Here is a 17,035-nt window from a genome sequence, read left to right as displayed (position 1 = left end):
CTTCGCCGTATGACTCTCAAAGTTTGCCCATTGTGTATTCGTACAACGTAGCAAGTCACTGTTGGTGGTTTTACCTAATTTCAATGTCTAACCCCATTCGATACGCTCTCTCCGACGCACATTGGATGGGGTTGGTGGCTGAATGGTTCACTGTCACGATTTGGTCTTGTTGGTGTTCAAAGAATTCCGAAACGAACCAATTGGCCACTTAATCTGACTAAACATAAGAGAGTACAAAAAGATTGACATTGACTTATTGGGGCTCAAATCTTAACCGAAAAGGAACCCTTCAAAAATTAGCGTACACTGCTTTATGTGACGAGCACACGTATTCTTTAGTAAAAGGCGAAAGAATAGCTCGCTTTGTGCTCACCACACAGCTGCGTTATTGTTTCTGTCCTGAAGCCCATGTTTATATACAACCATTGAGCCTTCCACCTGCTTGCTTAAGCGATGTGGGACTACAGCCCCAAGCGGTCCCACTGTTCCCTCTCCCCTCGTCTTCCTCAACCGACTTATCTCATGCATTATTGCTCGAATATCAATTTCGCCTTTTCTGTTTGGTTTTCTTCTGTTCACTCCGCTTTATTGCTCCGTTATGCTTTTGTTGCCAATGAATCAATGCACGAAGTCATTGGAGATCTTTCTACTCCGAATACTCGTGTCACTCATGATCATACTGAATCGAAAGGATTACAGGTTTTTCTACAGTTTAGTGTCTACTTCTCTCCAATTCAGAATTGCTGTGGGTTGGAGAGCGAGGCTTCGAAGTCGCAAATTGGTCGTGGTTTCTGTCTATTAGAGTGCACGATCAAGAGGTAGAAAAGCACAAGGCTTGAGCTACAAATCTACAAGAAACAACAAAAACCTGTGAGAATTATCATTCTGGATGCGATCCACTCCTGATCAGGTACCCGCGTATCTGCTATTAGATTGGAACTTCTGAACAATGACAGTGCTGTTAATGCATCAAAGCACTTGTAGTTACGTTCTTGGAGTAATCTGATCATGCAATGTGTTCTTGTCTTCTTTGAAAAGCACAGCCCAGAAAGTGTCACTTAACTCGTCACGAGCCCTACTGGCTGCTGCAGTAGCACCTCTCCACCACGCTTCATCGCTATGAAACTATGTCAGACGCACAGGCTTTTGCCCGCAGTGCGGTGAGCAGCGGCGGGAGCTGTTTCCGTCCCTCCTACGGCCGCGCTCGACGGTACACCGAGCGATTGAACCCAATCGCTCGCACACTGTTTGTTCGTCGATCACGGAGCCTTCCCTTCGTCATCATCAATCACAATTGAATCACTCCCTCCCATGTGCCTCTCTCTCATCATTATCCCATTACAGGAGTCAATCACTGGTCCTCTCGGGATTCACGCACGCCCCCATGCCAACGAAAAAGCTCATGAGACCGACGGCACGTCCGTGCGCACCATAAAATGTACTCGAATCATGCGCGAGAATTTGTTCCCCAATTGATCCGAGTCATGTAGTCCGCATTCACCCACGCGAGACCATTATCGGGTACCGACATCCGCTTTTGATCCAAATTGGATCCTTATGTTTGAATCGTTTGCTCTCTCTCCTTTATGTCAAATCGAAGTGGTGGTTGCATTGACTCCGTCGGACGTCAAGTTTGGGATGACCTATTGAAGTAACGAGGGTCGCTTCGTGTCCCGATTAGAGTTATGGCGTAGATCGTACCGTAAGTCGGCCAAACTTGCCAGGTGGGCCACGGTTAGAGGGACAATACTTTAATATAAGATTCGATATGAGATCAACGGTTGTTTTTCCGAATCTTAATGGATCATCGAACGTGTCGTCGTCGTTCGTTGGAGGTTGGACAACAGAATGGCTCCAACGAGCGTTGGGGCTCCCGAGGCCTTTTGGTTCGTCCCTCCCCCGCTCCCCATGAGCAATCAATGCTCCGCTGCTCGAACGCAACCGCTTTCTTTTTCCTTCGCCCCCTCCGCGAACGCCACCAAGCTTGGCTGGGAACGCAGGGCAGGAGCAACGCCTCATCATCTCGCTTTATTGCTCGCCTTCACAGTCCCTATCCATACGCATTTCAAAATCCCACATTTATCGAGTCCCTTTCTCCACTACCGTTGAGAGTGATAGGAAGCAAGTGATGGAGGAGCGAGCGACGAAGTACGGCGGCCTTGCCAGTCCGGAGAGCGCCCGCGATTGGGCGGAGCCGCCATCACCTCCGCCGCCGCCGCTGCCCCAGGGGAGGAAGATCCCCGTGGTGTATTACCTCTGTCGGAACCGCCACCTCGAGCACCCTCATTTCATCGAAGTCCCCCTCTCTTCCCCCGACGGGCTGTACCTGAGAGGTCGGCTGTACTAATCAAACCCAATCCAGTGGAAAAGGTTTGATTTATCGTGATCATCATTGCGCTGAATGGGGTTACATCCTGTCTTGTTCTGTAGATGTGATCGATCGGCTCAACGTGTTGAGAGGAAAGGGAATGCCCGCCATGTATTCGTGGTCTTGCAAGAGGTAGTTGGGTGGTAAAAATCGTTTCTTTTTTTGCTTCGGTTTATAATAATGTCTACGGGGATGATGATTCAGGAGCTACAAGAATGGATTCGTGTGGCATGACCTCGCCGAGGATGATCTCGTGCTCCCGGCTAATGGCAACGAGTACGTTCTCAAGGGCTCTGAGCTCTTAGATCAGTCTCCTTCAGGTACCTAAAAACGTAGTATCATTTTTCCCAACATGAAACTTGTTTCGGAATTGTACTTGTGATAGAAAGCCAAGGAAGTGTAATCACAAATGTTGTCTCGTATTTCTGCTCATCTAGATCGGATTCATCAAAGCAATGGCAACAGCAGGTTGCTGAACTTGAAGCCCCAGCAGCAAGAGAACCCCGCGATTTCAAGAACTCAAGAAGCCGCCGGTTCTTCCTCCTCTTCCCCTGCCTCGTCTGCAATCGAACAGCCAAAGCCACCGCCGTCACCGCCTTCCCCTCGCGACGATGAGCATTCCCCTTTGCTTCATTGTCCAGGTCTCGGACCCCCAAGGCCTCCAGCATGGGAGAAGAGTTTGGTGGGTCCAACAGAGTCCCGAGCTTATAAGTCCGTCAATGCTGCAGATGCTTCGACTCAGACGGATGACGATGGAGAGATGAATGCCCGTGGAGGTCGTGCCATCTTCACCCGAGGAATTTCAACTGATGACAGCTCGGTGGATCTTGAATTCGTTAAGAGGCTGCGGAGCCATGACCAGCGATCCAAAGAGCGCTTAGAGACTGGTGGGGATGCAATTTCACCGGCACCAACTTCGTGGAGCAATTCATCCTCTAGTGGGAAGATGGAGACCTTGGAATCTTTAATTAGAGCTGATACCAGTAAGATAAAGAGCTCTTTAATTCGGATGCATAAGGAGGAGGAGGAGGAAGAGGAGGCCCTCTTTCGTGCAAAGCCAAAGTTAAGGCCAACAAATGTGTTGATGCAATTAATTACATGTGGATCAATCTCTGTGAAGGATCACCACAGCTTTGGTCTGGTGCCGACCTACAGGCCGAGACTCTCCCATGTAAAGTTATCTTCGCCAATGTTTGGTGGATCCATGATGCTTGGAGAGATTGACTACCTGTCGGAGCATCCGAGGCTAATGGGATCGAGAGTAGAAAGCAAGGAATATTTCAGTGGGAGCTTGATTGAGCTGAAGAAGCACAAGAATATAGTAAGAGAAATGATGCTGCCCACTCTTAAACGCTCTTCTTCATACAATGCAGATAGGTACTTCTGGGCTTTTTCTTGTGTCCACATGCATATTTAAGTTTAACTGCCATATTTATTTATTTATTTATTATTATAGGTATTATTCAAGGAGAAGTTTAATGTTACATCTTAGTCCACTCTGAATTAGATAACTAGAGAATCTTGGTCGATTTAAATCAGTAAAATCACCAAAAGTCATAACCAGTAACTATGCAGTTGGAACATTGTTGATAAGAATGACTTATTAGTAGTTTCCTAAATAAAGACAAGGACCTGTGGATGAACTCGGCATTTCAGCTCATTTTTAAGCTAATCTTAGATGGTAGTATTGATTACTCCTTGAGAAAGTTTTAAACTGTTTTTTTTTTCTGACATGAGCTGTGTTGGTTATCAAAATGAAGAAAGAAAAATTACTTACATCCATTTGAAATCATCTAATCTTTGTGTCCACAGTGGCAAATGTCAATTGTGTTATGAGATTGTTTTTTTTTTACAATGAACAACGCCCTTGGATTTTTGATATTTGAAGCTTGTAGTGGGCAAGTGATAAGCTGAAAAGTGATGATCTTGATGATGTCCAAATCAGCTCGATTCTATTTTGGATCGCATGTGTAAGAAATATGATGTGATCAAAAGGGAGGCTCAGATACTCACTCGAGGGCTAAGGTAAACTTTGGTGCGTTCTGCATAGCTAACTTGTATGAAGACCAAGGTCGAAGAGGTTTCTTAATTAGTTTCCTTTTAAGTTCAAATCAATAACTAATGTGGGTGGAGTAAATTTAGCAAATAGTAACTGACTCGAATTCTATGGCCTGATGGACTTTTAATAGTATTACTTGGGGAATATTCTAAAGCATAGGTAGAATATTCCTTAATCATTTGTCTTTTATCCTTCTCGTATTGATTAGGCTACCACATCTAGGGTAGACAATTATTGGTGTAAATATTTCTCATATCATTTGTACTTCGAGAACTCTCTTTAAGAGATCCCATATCATTTGTCTACCACATGTCAAACCCTTATAATTGTCTCTGATTGATCTAGTTGCATCGGACATCGGCCAACCTAGTCATGTTGAACATGATCGACCTGAACACCTCGAGCATCAGCCAACCTAGCCATCTCGGGCACTGGCCAACCTAGTTGCCTCAAGCGTTCGACCGAGTTGGCCACCTCGGGTGTTGACTAATCTAGCCATCTCGAGCATCAACCGACCAAGGCACCTAGGGCACCTATCAACCTGGTTGCCTTGGGCACTCGCCGAGTTACGCACCTCGAGCATTTGGTCGAAATTGTCATAGTGTTTTGGGCCATGTTGGTCATATTGTCATCATAGGGAGCACTTTGGACCATTTTGGTTTGTGTTATTATCATAGTGGAGCGCTTCGAGCCATTTCGGTTACATTGACATCATAGAGGAGTGCTTCAAGCCGTGTTGGTCACGTTGTCATTGTAGGGAGTACTTCAGGTCATTTTGGTTGCACTGTTATCATAGAGGAGCGCTTTGAATCGTGTTAGCCATGCTGTCATCGTATGGAGCATTTCATACCATTTTGGTTGCATTGTCATCACAGGAGAGTGCTTTAGATCGTGTCGATTGTGCTATTGTCATAGAGTAGTGCTTTGGCCATATCTGTTGTGCTGTCATCACAGGGAGCACTTTAGGCCATTTCGGTCATGCTATCATCGTAGAGGAGCGCTTGGGCCATGTTGGCCACAGTGTAATCATAGAGAGTGCTTCGGGTCATTTCGACTAAGCTGTCATTTTAGGGAGTGCTTCGGGTTGTGTCAATCATGTTGTTTTTGTATATGAGCACTTCAGGTCATGTCAATCGTGTTGCTTTCATAGAGGAGCAATTTGGGTTGTGTTGATCATATTATTGTCATAGGAGCACTTCAGGCCATTTTAGTTGTGTTGTCATTGTAGGGGAGTGCTTCGGGTTGTGTTGATTGAGCTATCGTCATACAGAATGCTTCGAGCCATGTTATCATCATAAGTAGCACTTTGGGTCATTTCGGCCACGTTGTGGGTGAGGGGTGGGAGGACCCTTGTTAGAGCGACCATTGAGTGGGTTAACTAAATGATGTTCTTATGGCATAAGCCCTTCTTCTAACACCAAATTAATGGTAGTGATGTTGGTGATGTCCAAATTAGCCCGACTCGATTTCGGTCGCGTGCGCAAAAAGTCTAATGCAGTCAAAAGGGAGACTTGGACTCTGGCTCGAGGGCTAAGGTGGTCTCGGGTGTGTGTACACTCCTAATCTATATGAAGACCGGGGTCGGGTGGGTTTCTTGGCTGTCCTTTCGATATTCAAGTCAATAATCAATGAGGTGGAGTAAATTTAGTAAACAATAACCGACTTCAATTTCTATGGCCGGATGGGTTTTACCTGAAAAATATTCTGAGATATAAGCAAAATATTCCCTTAGTATTTGTCTCTTAATCTCCTCATGTTGACTAGGTTACCACATGTCAAGCACTTATTGGTGCGAGTATTTCCATTATCATCTAAATGTAGGGTATTTACTGCATACTATAAATTTTCTTGACTTGATTAACTAAAATCATTATAAGTTGAGTCCAAAGAAGCAAATGCTGTCAGTAATATGGCAGGATAAGCTGGGATTTGACAAGAAGTCATATTCTTATATGAATACGGTTGAAAATTTTTACTTGTGTATTTGATTCTTATTCTTACATTCTTATCCTAGTATTTATTTGGCAATACACATACATCCAAGTGTTTAGTCTCCGTAGTAGCTTGCACTGTGCTTCTTATTCTTTTGATGGTGCTGCTAAATTAGCGCTTCATATATATAACTCGATAATTCAAAGGAATTGCAAGACACCAGACTCAGAGCAGGGCACGGCTAAGCTAATGGATTCATCACCCTCGAAGTGTCTCCCTCGCACGATTAACAAGCAGCCTAAAAGTAAAGCAAGTGTGTCATCTATCTCAGATGGCTCGAGGAAATCTTCTGATGGACTAGATTGCAGGGAAGCATCTCAAAGTGCAAACCAAAGGATCACCTTGTCAGTCAATGAATCATCCACTGGTGTAGAATCTACAAAAGAAAGAAAGGAGAAGGTGATCATGATCGAGGAAAGTTATGTTTCTCCTTGCCCTTAATCAACCATTATTGTGATCGAGTGCTGCTTCTTCACTTGATAGATTGTACTTGCTTCTTGCAGACTTACATCGGGAGCTCGTGTAACCATTCAGTCCAGAGCCCCATGTTATGATAGCGAGGAGGGTTCTGATTCTTGAGTAGAGCTTTACAAGTTCAGTCCATCTTTGTCGAACTGTTGAGTGGTGAGCATGAAAGGTTGATGTGTGATTTGCAATGGTCTCATTCAGGTTATGTTATTATGTTTCGAATTCGATTCCGATTCCGCAAATCTAGCTTTTTCTGCAATGGTCTCACTTGTGAAACACCGGAGGTTGCATTTCATCTGCTCTGTGTCTTCAGCAAACTTTCACTTCCCTCATTTGTCTAGGTTTTTTGTATGCCCATAGGAAGCTCTGGTTGCATGAGCATCATCAACAATCGAAAAAGCTAGATCTTTACTCCGGTCAACCGGCTTACAAATTGTTGTCGATGGAAATTGGCCACCAACTTCACTGATTACATGATAGCAGTGTCAGAAAATTCTGTCGCCTTCCTCTGGAGTGCCATTTTGAAGAACTGTTGGTGAGCCCTGAACAAGCTCTCTATTGGCAAGCAATACGTAAACCTTGATAAAGGGAGAAGAGCAACAGAGAGAGTGAGGAGCTATTGAACCAGTGTGGATAGTGAGAAGAATGATCGAGTGGTGTTGTGAGAGACTCGTTTGACGAGATCGACAATGTACTCTAGTGATGCATAGTTGTCGGAGAAGGGCGCACAACAGGAGACTCAAGATTTTGAAACAGAAAGATAGACTCCATAAAAATAACATGATATAAAGATTTTTTGAGTTTGAGGTTCGTAACAATGAAAAACGTTATGTTCAACAGAATATCTAATAAAAATGCAAGGTTTAGATCATGATGTTAGCTTATGCGAGGCATAGGAACGTAGCCATGGATAATACAAACAACCAAATACTTTGAGTTTTTGAAGGTTTGGAGATTTGTGAAACAGTTTTTCAAATGGTAACTGGTATTGAAGGACTGGAGTGAGCATACGATTGATGAGGTAGACGGCAGTTTGAAAAGCTACATACCAAAAGATGATTGGCATGGAAGCTTGATGGAGTGTGAGGTCGATTTCAACTATATATCGATGTTTGCATTCAGCAAAACCAACTAATTGAGGAGTATGTGAGGACGGTTTAAGATGTTGTATACCACAAGCTAAGAGATAGGATGTGAGGGATTGATATTCACTATCTCCATTAGAGTAAACTGTTTTAATTATAGACTGAAAGAAGTTCTCGACTAACCGTCTAAAGTTGAAAAAAATTATTGAAACTTCAGATTTATGATGGAGAGGGTATAGCCATGTATACTTTGATAAAGTAGTATACGAAAATGATATAAAATCTAAACTTATCAAAAGAAGTGATTGGGGCAAGACCATAAACATTCGTATAAATAATTTCAAAAGGTCTAGAGCATGACATGGAGGAGATTCAAAAAAAAACCTAGGACTTTTATTGCTTAAATAAGTATCACAATCAGATATAATGCTACTATTTTTAATAGTAGAAAAAGAAAAATGGGAAAATAATTTTTACTGGATAGAGAATGAGGGATGACCAAGACGACGATGCTACACATCAATTGGAGCTGCGACGAAAGAGTAGGCAGTGGGCTGGGTGACTTGTGTAACTGACGGTCACTCGTAAATGTTGTCTTTACTCTGGCCTCGGACCAAAGATGCTCCCGTGCTCAATTCCTTGACAAGAAATAAGTTAGGAAAGAATTCAATGAAGGTATTATTTTAGTTACAAAATTGAGAAACGGAAATAAGATTGCATTTGATGTGAGCACACAAAACATCATTGAGTGTAAATATTGTGTTATGTGAACTAAGCGATGTGGAACCAATATGAGTAATGAGAATTTCTTTACCGTCACTGATGATGATATCTTCATTGTTGTCATAGTTGTTATGGATGGACAAGTTTTGAAGATCAGAGGTGATGTGATGAGAGGCGTCAGAGTCCACACTCCAATTAGGTTGGTGAGTAGTTGGTGTAGTCATGAGATTCGCCTGAGGCCATCGTGAAGGAGTAGGTCGAGACCGACAGACCTTCGCAGAATGTCCAACTTTGTCACATAGTTGGCAAATGACTCTTTGTTGGCTAGTGAGGTCAGAACTCCAGGGCTGATGATTATGGAAGTTTCCATCTTGATAGTGTTGATTGAAGTGTTGATGATGTGGATGAAGGGGATTTGGTTTGTGACCCGTAGAGTTAGGAGGCAACATAACCAAACCTTTGTGCTGATGCTGCCAGTTCTTTGTACGAGAGTGATTTACTATAGTGGTTTGCAACTTGTACCATGCTTCAGCAGCAGTCGTACATGAAGATATCAGTGGAGCAACGGACCCAGCGACGGAGGCTTGAATAGCTTGAAGGATAAGGCGATCTTGACGTAACCATAATTTATGGTTTGGATTTGGTACTGGACTTGGTTCTCCTGGGATATTAACCATTGCAGATGGACATTGGAGAGAGCCATCAACGTAACCTAGGAGATCATATCCAAATAGAAGATTAGAAAGTTGTGCCCGCCAAGATGCATAGTTTCCACTTTTTGATAATTTGAATGGAATAAGTGCTGCTACATTGATAGTGATAAGGCCTGTAGATTGAAAAGTGCTATGGTTCCCTACAGGGACAACAACTGGGATATCAGAGGTTGACGATGAAGACATTTGAAGATACGTATACGAGGGAGTAGTCAGTTGTAGGGTCGCTGCATTTGGAGGCTAAGTTGCTACAACTTTGTAGATCAGGACTGCAATACGGTTTGCAATGCTGAAGAGAGATATAGCAATGCTCAAGAGAGCTGCAGCAATGCTGATCTCCAATGTTCTATGCTACCGAGATTGGGGCGGCTGATGAAGATAACAGCTTTGGTGTTGTTCACAGGCTGTCACTGTTAGAGAGAAAAACTCCGAGGTAGCAGTTCGAAGTCGCCGGATTGACTAGATCTGGTGCTTTGCGGTGATGGCTGCAGATCTGGGAGCAATGTGAGAGATCGACAGCATCAAGATGTGTCCGATGGCCAACTGCAGAGTCAGGGAGAAGAACGGCTCCGTGGACGTCGCCCCACACACGTCCACCGCCTATCTCGATCCCTACTGCTGGGATGCGAGGTTAGCTGCTGAGGTAGAGAACGCTCGGAGCAGTGAGGAAGAAGAGGAAGCTATGGTGGCGCAAGAAGAGGAATCGATGAGTTGCCTTGTCCGGGAAGCAGTGGCGGTGGTGGAGCAGGGGAACCAGCGGTGGAAGCGTCGCTGCGGTGGAAGAAGACAGTGTGGCCAGCGCCTTTGTTTCCGAGGCGGACGACACGTACGACGCCCGCGAAGTCCGGCGTCGTGAGCAGCGAGTTGCCTTGCTGCGACAGCTGCGGTGACGATGAACTGCAGCGATGAACTGTCCTCCGTTGAGTCGGAACGTTAGCTCGGTGTGGGCGGCGTTGGCGGATAGCAGGCAGAGAGGATTTTCCTCAACTGCTCAGAGATTTCCTCGTGCAGTTGAGGAAATCTTATCTGCTATCAAACCTTTCCTCTCGCACGAATACGAAGCTGTGATCCAACCATGGCCAATTCTGCACCCTGTCACCCACTGTTGGCCACCCAATCATGCCCTTTTGCGTGATCAAAGACCATGTTTGGTTGCCTCCCAATTACTAATAAGCATTAAGGAGCCTGATACAGAACAGGAGTATGCATTCGTTGACTCGAAGTAGTCATATATGTGAGTGCAAAGGAGATAAACAACCAAATTGTTATCTGTGCGTGCGAGAACGGAAGCAATCATTCATCATTCGATCAATACTTTATGCTTGCTCTGTTTTTGATTGCAATATAGGAAACCTTTTTGTCCCTAAGCCTCGTTCTCAGCAGACTCTACTCGCTAGGCTGGCGAGACTCGACATTGACCCATGGAATTTGGTGGGTCTTCTTCCTCCACCATCCGATGGACTCGAACCCAATCGAATGCTATTATTGGGTCAAGCGAGTTGGGAGTAGTTCATGCACCATGTCACGGACCACCACCAACCGCTACCGAGTTGCTTCAGCGGCAAGACTGGCGATGAAGCAGCATCACATCAGCCATGGTGGTCAAGGAAAGCACAAGTGATCCACCATGTGCCTTGCTGCTTTTGCTGGCTAATAATAACACCCTCTCTCCGGCTTGCAGCTCCAGTCCATGCTTCCTTTGCTTTAGCCCGGGATACTTGGACCAAGATCAGGTTTGTTCTCCCTACTCACACCTTCCCCCATGGCTTATAGCTATCGAAAAGGACCATCCTCTGTTTTCTTTTAGCTTATCCTATCTTCTTTTTGTATGCTTTTAAGTAGATGGATCGCTTGTTTAAGTCTCGGTCACGTGAGACTCTTTATATGCATGGATCCTCCTATTCCCACACCAGTATCCTTCGAGGAACCCCATTCTTTCAATATGCCTACTGAGGGTCCCAATAGATTCGAGTAGGGAGTGTGTGGCCCGAGGCGGAAGACCCTTAAAACAAGGGCGTCACCGGAAACCGCCGCTTAGCTTTATGTTGTATGGGCCAAGGAACTGTAGCTGAAGTTGACCCCCCTTTGCATTGCATCCACTAACCTCACTGCTTCTTGCGTTGCGGTATCGACGAGGTTAGAGCAGAGAGGGAGGAGGGGAAACGGTGAAATCCACCATGTGGTCTAGGCCTTGGGATGAGGGTAAATGCACTGGTAACTTCAAACATGGGGTGTGAGCTCAACATGGATGACTATGGAGAGTTTGGACATCAGGTATTCTATTTTATCTCTCTTCTCTCGCATTGGCCCTTGTAATGGTGGATAATATCAGTGTGTAGCACGTGCAGTGCATGTGAAGCCACAGACCAATCAGCCTGTTCTTATCAGTAGACAAACATAATAAAGACAGTGTGTAGTTACTATGAGTGTTTACTCTGTATGCATCGTAAGAAGGAAGTCAGAGTTCATGGAGTCCTAAGGCTATAGGCCAAACCTTGTTCTGTACAATATGATCTATCTGTATGGGACACATCATGACCCACTTTGACCAGAAAAGGACACACCCACGCGAACATGACCGGCCTCTAAAAAGTATAGCGACACGCTTCACCGTCACAAGCACTGCATATTTATTAGGCTTTGGAGCTTCGAACGAGGGAGCTCAAAGCCTATCCCAACAAGCCATCTAAGCCACAGCCACAAGAAAGGGAGAGAAGGGTGAGTAGAGCTCAGCACCGTCTCGCTGTGGAAGAGACAATAGCAAGATCGAAGAATCATATCAGTAACTCTCACAAGTTACGTTTTGTTCGTGTCGTTACTGTGTTTATCTTTCTTTATTTATGCCACACGAAACACTGCGTTGAGATGCTCCGTGTCTTCCGAAACGACACTCGCCACCGGGGGGAGAGAGAGAGAGAGAGAGAGAGAGAGAGAGAGAGCATCCCGTTTCAACACATCGGGCGAATCCATAAGACTTGTTTAGGGAGTGCAACAGTAGCCACCTGCACAACAGCTCCTCCCACCAAGGCACGTCGTCACTTTGCTGCTGCCCCGCGCGTCATGCGATCCGACGTCGCAAGCAACCCAGTGCGCCCGACTCGCGTCCCACCCTTCCGAATAATTGAACTCGGTGGATCGAACCCAAATGAAAAAGGCTTTGAGGTGCTCAGGGAATAGAGATTTAAAAGAGGGGAAGCGGAGGGAGGGAGAGCAAACAAAGAGGGGATACCCAATGCAAAACAAGAAGTGAGAGAGCACCGGGGGAGGAGAGCGAGTTGGGATTTGAAGCCGAGAAGGGGCTTTGATGATGCCGAGGTCGAGGTCGAGGTCGAGGCAGGCTGGCCACCCTCCATCATTCCCATGCCACAACTGCCTCCTCCTCCCTCTCTTCCGCTTCTGTTTCCTCCTGCCGCTGCTACTCTTACTGCCGTCTTTCTCCTCTTCGCTAGCTTCTGCCAGCCAAGAAGTCACTGCGCTCTACCGGTGGATCAACTCCTCTTCCTCCTCCCCCTTATCCAGAGCGCTCTCTGACTGGAACCCGGCGCACGCGACGCCGTGCAAGTGGAGCCACATCACCTGCAACGCCGCCGGCTCCGTGTCCACCATCACCATCCAATCCGTTCCCCTGACCGTCCCCCTCCCCGTTGGGCTGTGCAGCGCCCTACCCTCCCTCACCACCCTCGTCGTCTCCGATGCCAACCTCACCGGTACCATCCCGACCGACTTCGCCGCCTGCTCCCTCCTCACCCTCCTCGACCTCAGCTCCAACTCCCTCTCCGGTGCCATACCCCCCACCCTCTCCCGCCTCCCATACCTCGCCTCCCTCATAATCAACTCCAACCAGCTCTCCGGCCCCATCCCGGAGGAGCTCAGCGCCGCCGCCAGCCTCCGCCACCTCATCATCTTCGACAACCGTCTCTCCGGCCCCATCCCGGACTCCCTCGGAGACCTCTCCCTCCTCGAGACCCTCCGTGCCGGCGGCAACCGCGACCTCTCCGGATCCATACCCGACTCCCTCTCCCGCTGCGCCAACCTATCTGTCCTCGGCCTTGCCGATACTAAGATATCCGGCCCCATTCCGGCGTCGCTTGGCCGGCTGTCCAATCTCCAAACGCTGTCCATCTACACCACCATGCTGTCCGGGTCGATCCCGCCGGAGCTCGGCAACTGCTCGTCGCTCGTCAACCTCTACCTCTACGAGAATTCGCTTTCCGGTCCGCTGCCACCGTCGCTCGGGCGGCTGCCGAAGCTCGAGAGGCTTCTCCTGTGGCAGAATGTGCTCTCCGGCCCCATCCCGGACGAGTTCGGTGGCCTTTCTTCCCTCCGATCCATGGACCTCTCCATCAACTCCATCTCCGGCGCCATCCCGCCATCTTTGGGCGCGCTCTCGAACCTCCAAGATCTCATGCTAAGTGACAACAACATCTCCGGATCCTTACCGCCTTCTCTTGCCAACCTCACGTCGCTCTTCCAGCTCCAGATAGACACTAACCAGATCTCCGGCCTCATCCCCGCGGAGTTCGCGGGGCTCAAGTCGCTCGCCGTCTTCTTCGCGTGGCAGAACCTGCTCGAAGGCGCTATACCTCTCTCCCTCGCCTCGCTGTCGAACCTCCAGGCACTCGACCTTTCCCACAACCACCTCACTGGCCCCATGCCTCCCGGCCTCTTCCTCCTTCCCAACCTCACCAAGCTCTTGCTGCTCTCCAACGACATCTCCGGCCCGATACCCGCCGAGATTGGCAGGTGCACTTCCCTCATTCGACTCCGCCTCGCCAACAACCGCATTGCCGGCCCCATCCCGGTCGAGATCGGCGGGCTTAAGAGCCTCGACTTCCTCGACCTCTCCGCCAACCGGCTCACCGGCCCTGTTCCTGTTTCCATCGGCAACTGCTCCCAGCTCCAAATGGTCAACCTCAGTAACAACACGCTCTCCGGTGCCGTACCCGATTCCTTATCTTGGATCACCAGACTGGAGGTACTCGATCTGTCGCTCAACCAGCTTACGGGGCCGATCCCCGGTAGCTTTGGCAAGTTGGCTTCCATAAACAAGCTGGTGCTTAGTGGGAATTCACTCACCGGCCCGATACCACCTTCGCTTGGCCGGTGCTCGAACCTCGAATTGCTTGACCTTAGTAGCAACCAACTCACTGGCGGGATCCCCGTTGACCTCTGCCTCATCGAGGGGCTCGACATTGCTCTAAATCTCAGCAGGAATGCGCTCACCGGACCGATCCCGGAGAAGATCTCTATCCTCAGTAAACTATCGGTTCTCGACGTATCGTACAACCTGCTCGACGGTAGTCTCGCACCTCTTTCTGAACTAGAAAACCTGGTCACACTAAACGTCTCCAACAACAACTTCACCGGCTACCTCCCCGACACCAAGCTCTTTCGCCAGCTCTCGGCCTCCGATCTTGCCGGCAACCAGGGGCTCTGCACCCACGGTGGAGACGTGTGCTTCGTCACCTTGGACGCCAACGGGCGGCCAATCATGACGGCAGAAGCGGAGAGCAGAAGAGTGCACAGGTTGAAGTTAGCCATAGCACTGCTGATCACTTCGACGGTCGCGATGCTTCTCGGGTTGATCGCAACTATAAGGGCGAAAAGAATGGCAGCAGGGAATGGCAGCGAAGACGATGACTCCGAGATGGGCGGCGGGATGTCTTGGCCATGGCAGTTCACTCCCTTCCAGAAGCTGAGCTTTTCGGTGGACCAGGTTGTGCGTAGCCTGGTGGATGCCAACGTTATCGGGAAAGGCTGCTCCGGAGTGGTCTACCGCGTCCAAATGGATAACGGGGAAGCCATCGCCGTGAAGAAGCTATGGCCAACGAGTGCATCGGCCGGGAAAATGGCGGCCAAAGAGGACTGCAACAGCAGCAGAGTCAGAGACTCGTTCTCGGCTGAGGTGCGGACGCTCGGTTCCATCCGGCACAAGAACATCGTGAGGTTCCTCGGGTGCTGCTGGAACAAGAACACCCGGCTGCTGATGTACGATTACATGGCCAACGGCAGTCTGGGGGGGCTGCTCCACGAGCGCACCGGGTTCTCACTGGAGTGGGACTTGCGGTATCAGATCGTCCTCGGGGCCGCCGAGGGTCTTGCCTACCTCCACCATGATTGTGTTCCGCCGATAGTTCACAGAGATATCAAGGCCAACAACATTCTCATCGGCCTCGACTTCGAGGCCTACCTGGCCGACTTCGGGCTTGCGAAGCTCGTGGAGGACGGGGATCTTGCTCGGTCCTCGAACACCGTCGCGGGTTCCTACGGCTACATTGCTCCTGGTTGGTATCTGTTTCGAATTTTGCTGTCTCGTTGCTGCAGGGAATACCTACCAATGCCTGATTGCGGTGAATCGTTTGCAGAGTATGGATACATGATGAAGATCACGGAGAAGAGCGACGTATACAGCTACGGCGTGGTGATGCTGGAAGTGCTAACTGGGAAGCAGCCGATCGACCCCACGATCCCCGAGGGGCTGCATGTGGTGGACTGGGTGCAGCGGCGGAGGGGGAGCCTGGAGGTGCTCGATCCGAGCCTCAAAGGTCGGCCGGAGACGGACGTGCAGGAGATGCTGCAGGTGCTCGGCGTGGCACTCCTGTGCGTGAGCGCCACTCCGGACGAGCGGCCGACCATGAAGGACGTGGCCGCAATGCTCAAAGAGATCCGCCATGAAAGGGAGGAGTATGCGAAGGTGGATTTCCTCCTCAAGAAGGCAGAACCAAGTGCGGCAGTTGATGCTACGACGTCGGCGTCAAGCAGTGCGTTGGGTGTGCCAATAGGGTCATAGTGCCAGTAACAATTCCGGCTTATCTGCTTCCAGCATCCGCTCTTCCACCAAGTCCAAATCACCTTCGGCCTATCCTTCCTGACAACAATTTGTACCTCTTCGTTCTGCTCCTTTTTCTTTTTTACCTTTGTAATTTGCTCTACTTCTTTTGTTATGCTCTTCTACTAAGCATTGCCTTGCATCTGCAAGACACGATGTGAAGAAGAGCTCCTTGATTGAGCTACAGAGGTGACTACCAAACCAACAAAGAAGGGCTCGACGAATAAATATGATTATAAATTTTACTGTCATTTATTTACCGGTCTCTATCCTTCCCCTGAGTCCTTGTTTCACTTGCAGAACGCAAAAGAAACAATGCGGTCTTCCAACACCATGCCGGCCGGAACAGCATTGTGGCGATGCTACCGCTGAAGCTCCCGGCCGTCGGCTGACAATTTACAGAATGCCATCAATATTAGCTTGCTATGATTCTGCTTTTAAGTACAGAGCGGCTTAAATATGAATTATTCCTCTCTAGAAACATAAAAGGCCAGCCAAGGAAGTATACCCAAACAGCATATGCCACTCTGGGCGAGTTTCGTTGCTTATGAAAGCAGCCGACCAAGTGAAAATGTAAAATAATTTTGCAAGGCAACCAATTTAATGGACATGCTCGTTATATAATTTGGGCCTTGAAGCTACCCAGCACCAGCAGCATCAGCATCAGCATCCACTGAGTCTATGACTAGTAGTTATCAGAACAATTAACCACAAGTTTCATGATTGGCTATCCATGTGATACAGTTCTCAATCAAAAGAAACTGCAGCTCATCCAATGAAGAAAACTTGGACCATTGT

At 48.0% G+C, this 17,035-nt stretch overlaps 2 protein-coding genes and 1 non-coding gene across 3 annotated transcripts; 2 read left to right on the top strand and 1 right to left on the bottom strand.

The window, feature by feature from the left end:
* Nucleotides 1-267: 267 nt before the first annotated feature.
* Nucleotides 268-382, bottom strand: LOC135647806 (U5 spliceosomal RNA). The gene has a single exon (XR_010500503.1). It is a non-coding gene; the product is annotated as a U5 spliceosomal RNA (small nuclear RNA).
* Nucleotides 383-1,892: 1,510 nt separating this feature from the next.
* On the top strand, nt 1,893-7,356 carry LOC135645439 (protein SOSEKI 3-like). Its single transcript, XM_065163811.1, has 5 exons — nt 1,893-2,333; nt 2,431-2,500; nt 2,573-2,688; nt 2,806-3,745; nt 6,566-7,356. The coding sequence occupies exons 1-5, from the start codon at nt 2,129-2,131 to the stop codon at nt 6,858-6,860; spliced, it is 1,626 nt and encodes a 541-aa protein (XP_065019883.1). The 5' UTR covers nt 1,893-2,128; the 3' UTR covers nt 6,861-7,356.
* A 4,736-nt stretch (nt 7,357-12,092) lies between these two features.
* Nucleotides 12,093-16,488, top strand: LOC103993137 (LRR receptor-like serine/threonine-protein kinase RGI1). Its single transcript, XM_009413090.3, has 2 exons — nt 12,093-15,692; nt 15,774-16,488. Exons 1-2 carry the CDS (start codon nt 12,713-12,715, stop codon nt 16,196-16,198), a joined length of 3,405 nt encoding a protein of 1,134 aa, XP_009411365.2. The 5' UTR covers nt 12,093-12,712; the 3' UTR covers nt 16,199-16,488.
* The last annotated feature ends 547 nt before the right edge of the window (nt 16,489-17,035 follow it).

This window comes from Musa acuminata, chromosome BXJ3-8 (assembly GCF_036884655.1).
Source record: "Musa acuminata AAA Group cultivar baxijiao chromosome BXJ3-8, Cavendish_Baxijiao_AAA, whole genome shotgun sequence".
NCBI lineage: Eukaryota > Viridiplantae > Streptophyta > Magnoliopsida > Zingiberales > Musaceae > Musa > Musa acuminata.
This window is presented reverse-complemented; position numbering and strand designations above follow the sequence as displayed.

What these genes read in the sequence shown, in the direction of transcription:
- LOC103993137 (XM_009413090.3), top strand. Translation starts at nt 12,713, where the DNA reads ATGATGCCGAGGTCGAGGTCGAGGTCGAGGCAGGCTGGCCACCCTCCA. An exon ending in CTACGGCTACATTGCTCCTG is followed by an intron (nt 15,693 to 15,773) that starts GTTGGTATCTGT and finishes AATCGTTTGCAG; the next exon opens with AGTATGGATACATGATGAAG.
- LOC135645439 (XM_065163811.1), top strand. Translation starts at nt 2,129, where the DNA reads ATGGAGGAGCGAGCGACGAAGTACGGCGGCCTTGCCAGTCCGGAGAGC. An exon ending in CGACGGGCTGTACCTGAGAG is followed by an intron (nt 2,334 to 2,430) that starts GTCGGCTGTACT and finishes CTTGTTCTGTAG; the next exon opens with ATGTGATCGATCGGCTCAAC. An exon ending in CTTAGATCAGTCTCCTTCAG is followed by an intron (nt 2,689 to 2,805) that starts GTACCTAAAAAC and finishes CTGCTCATCTAG; the next exon opens with ATCGGATTCATCAAAGCAAT.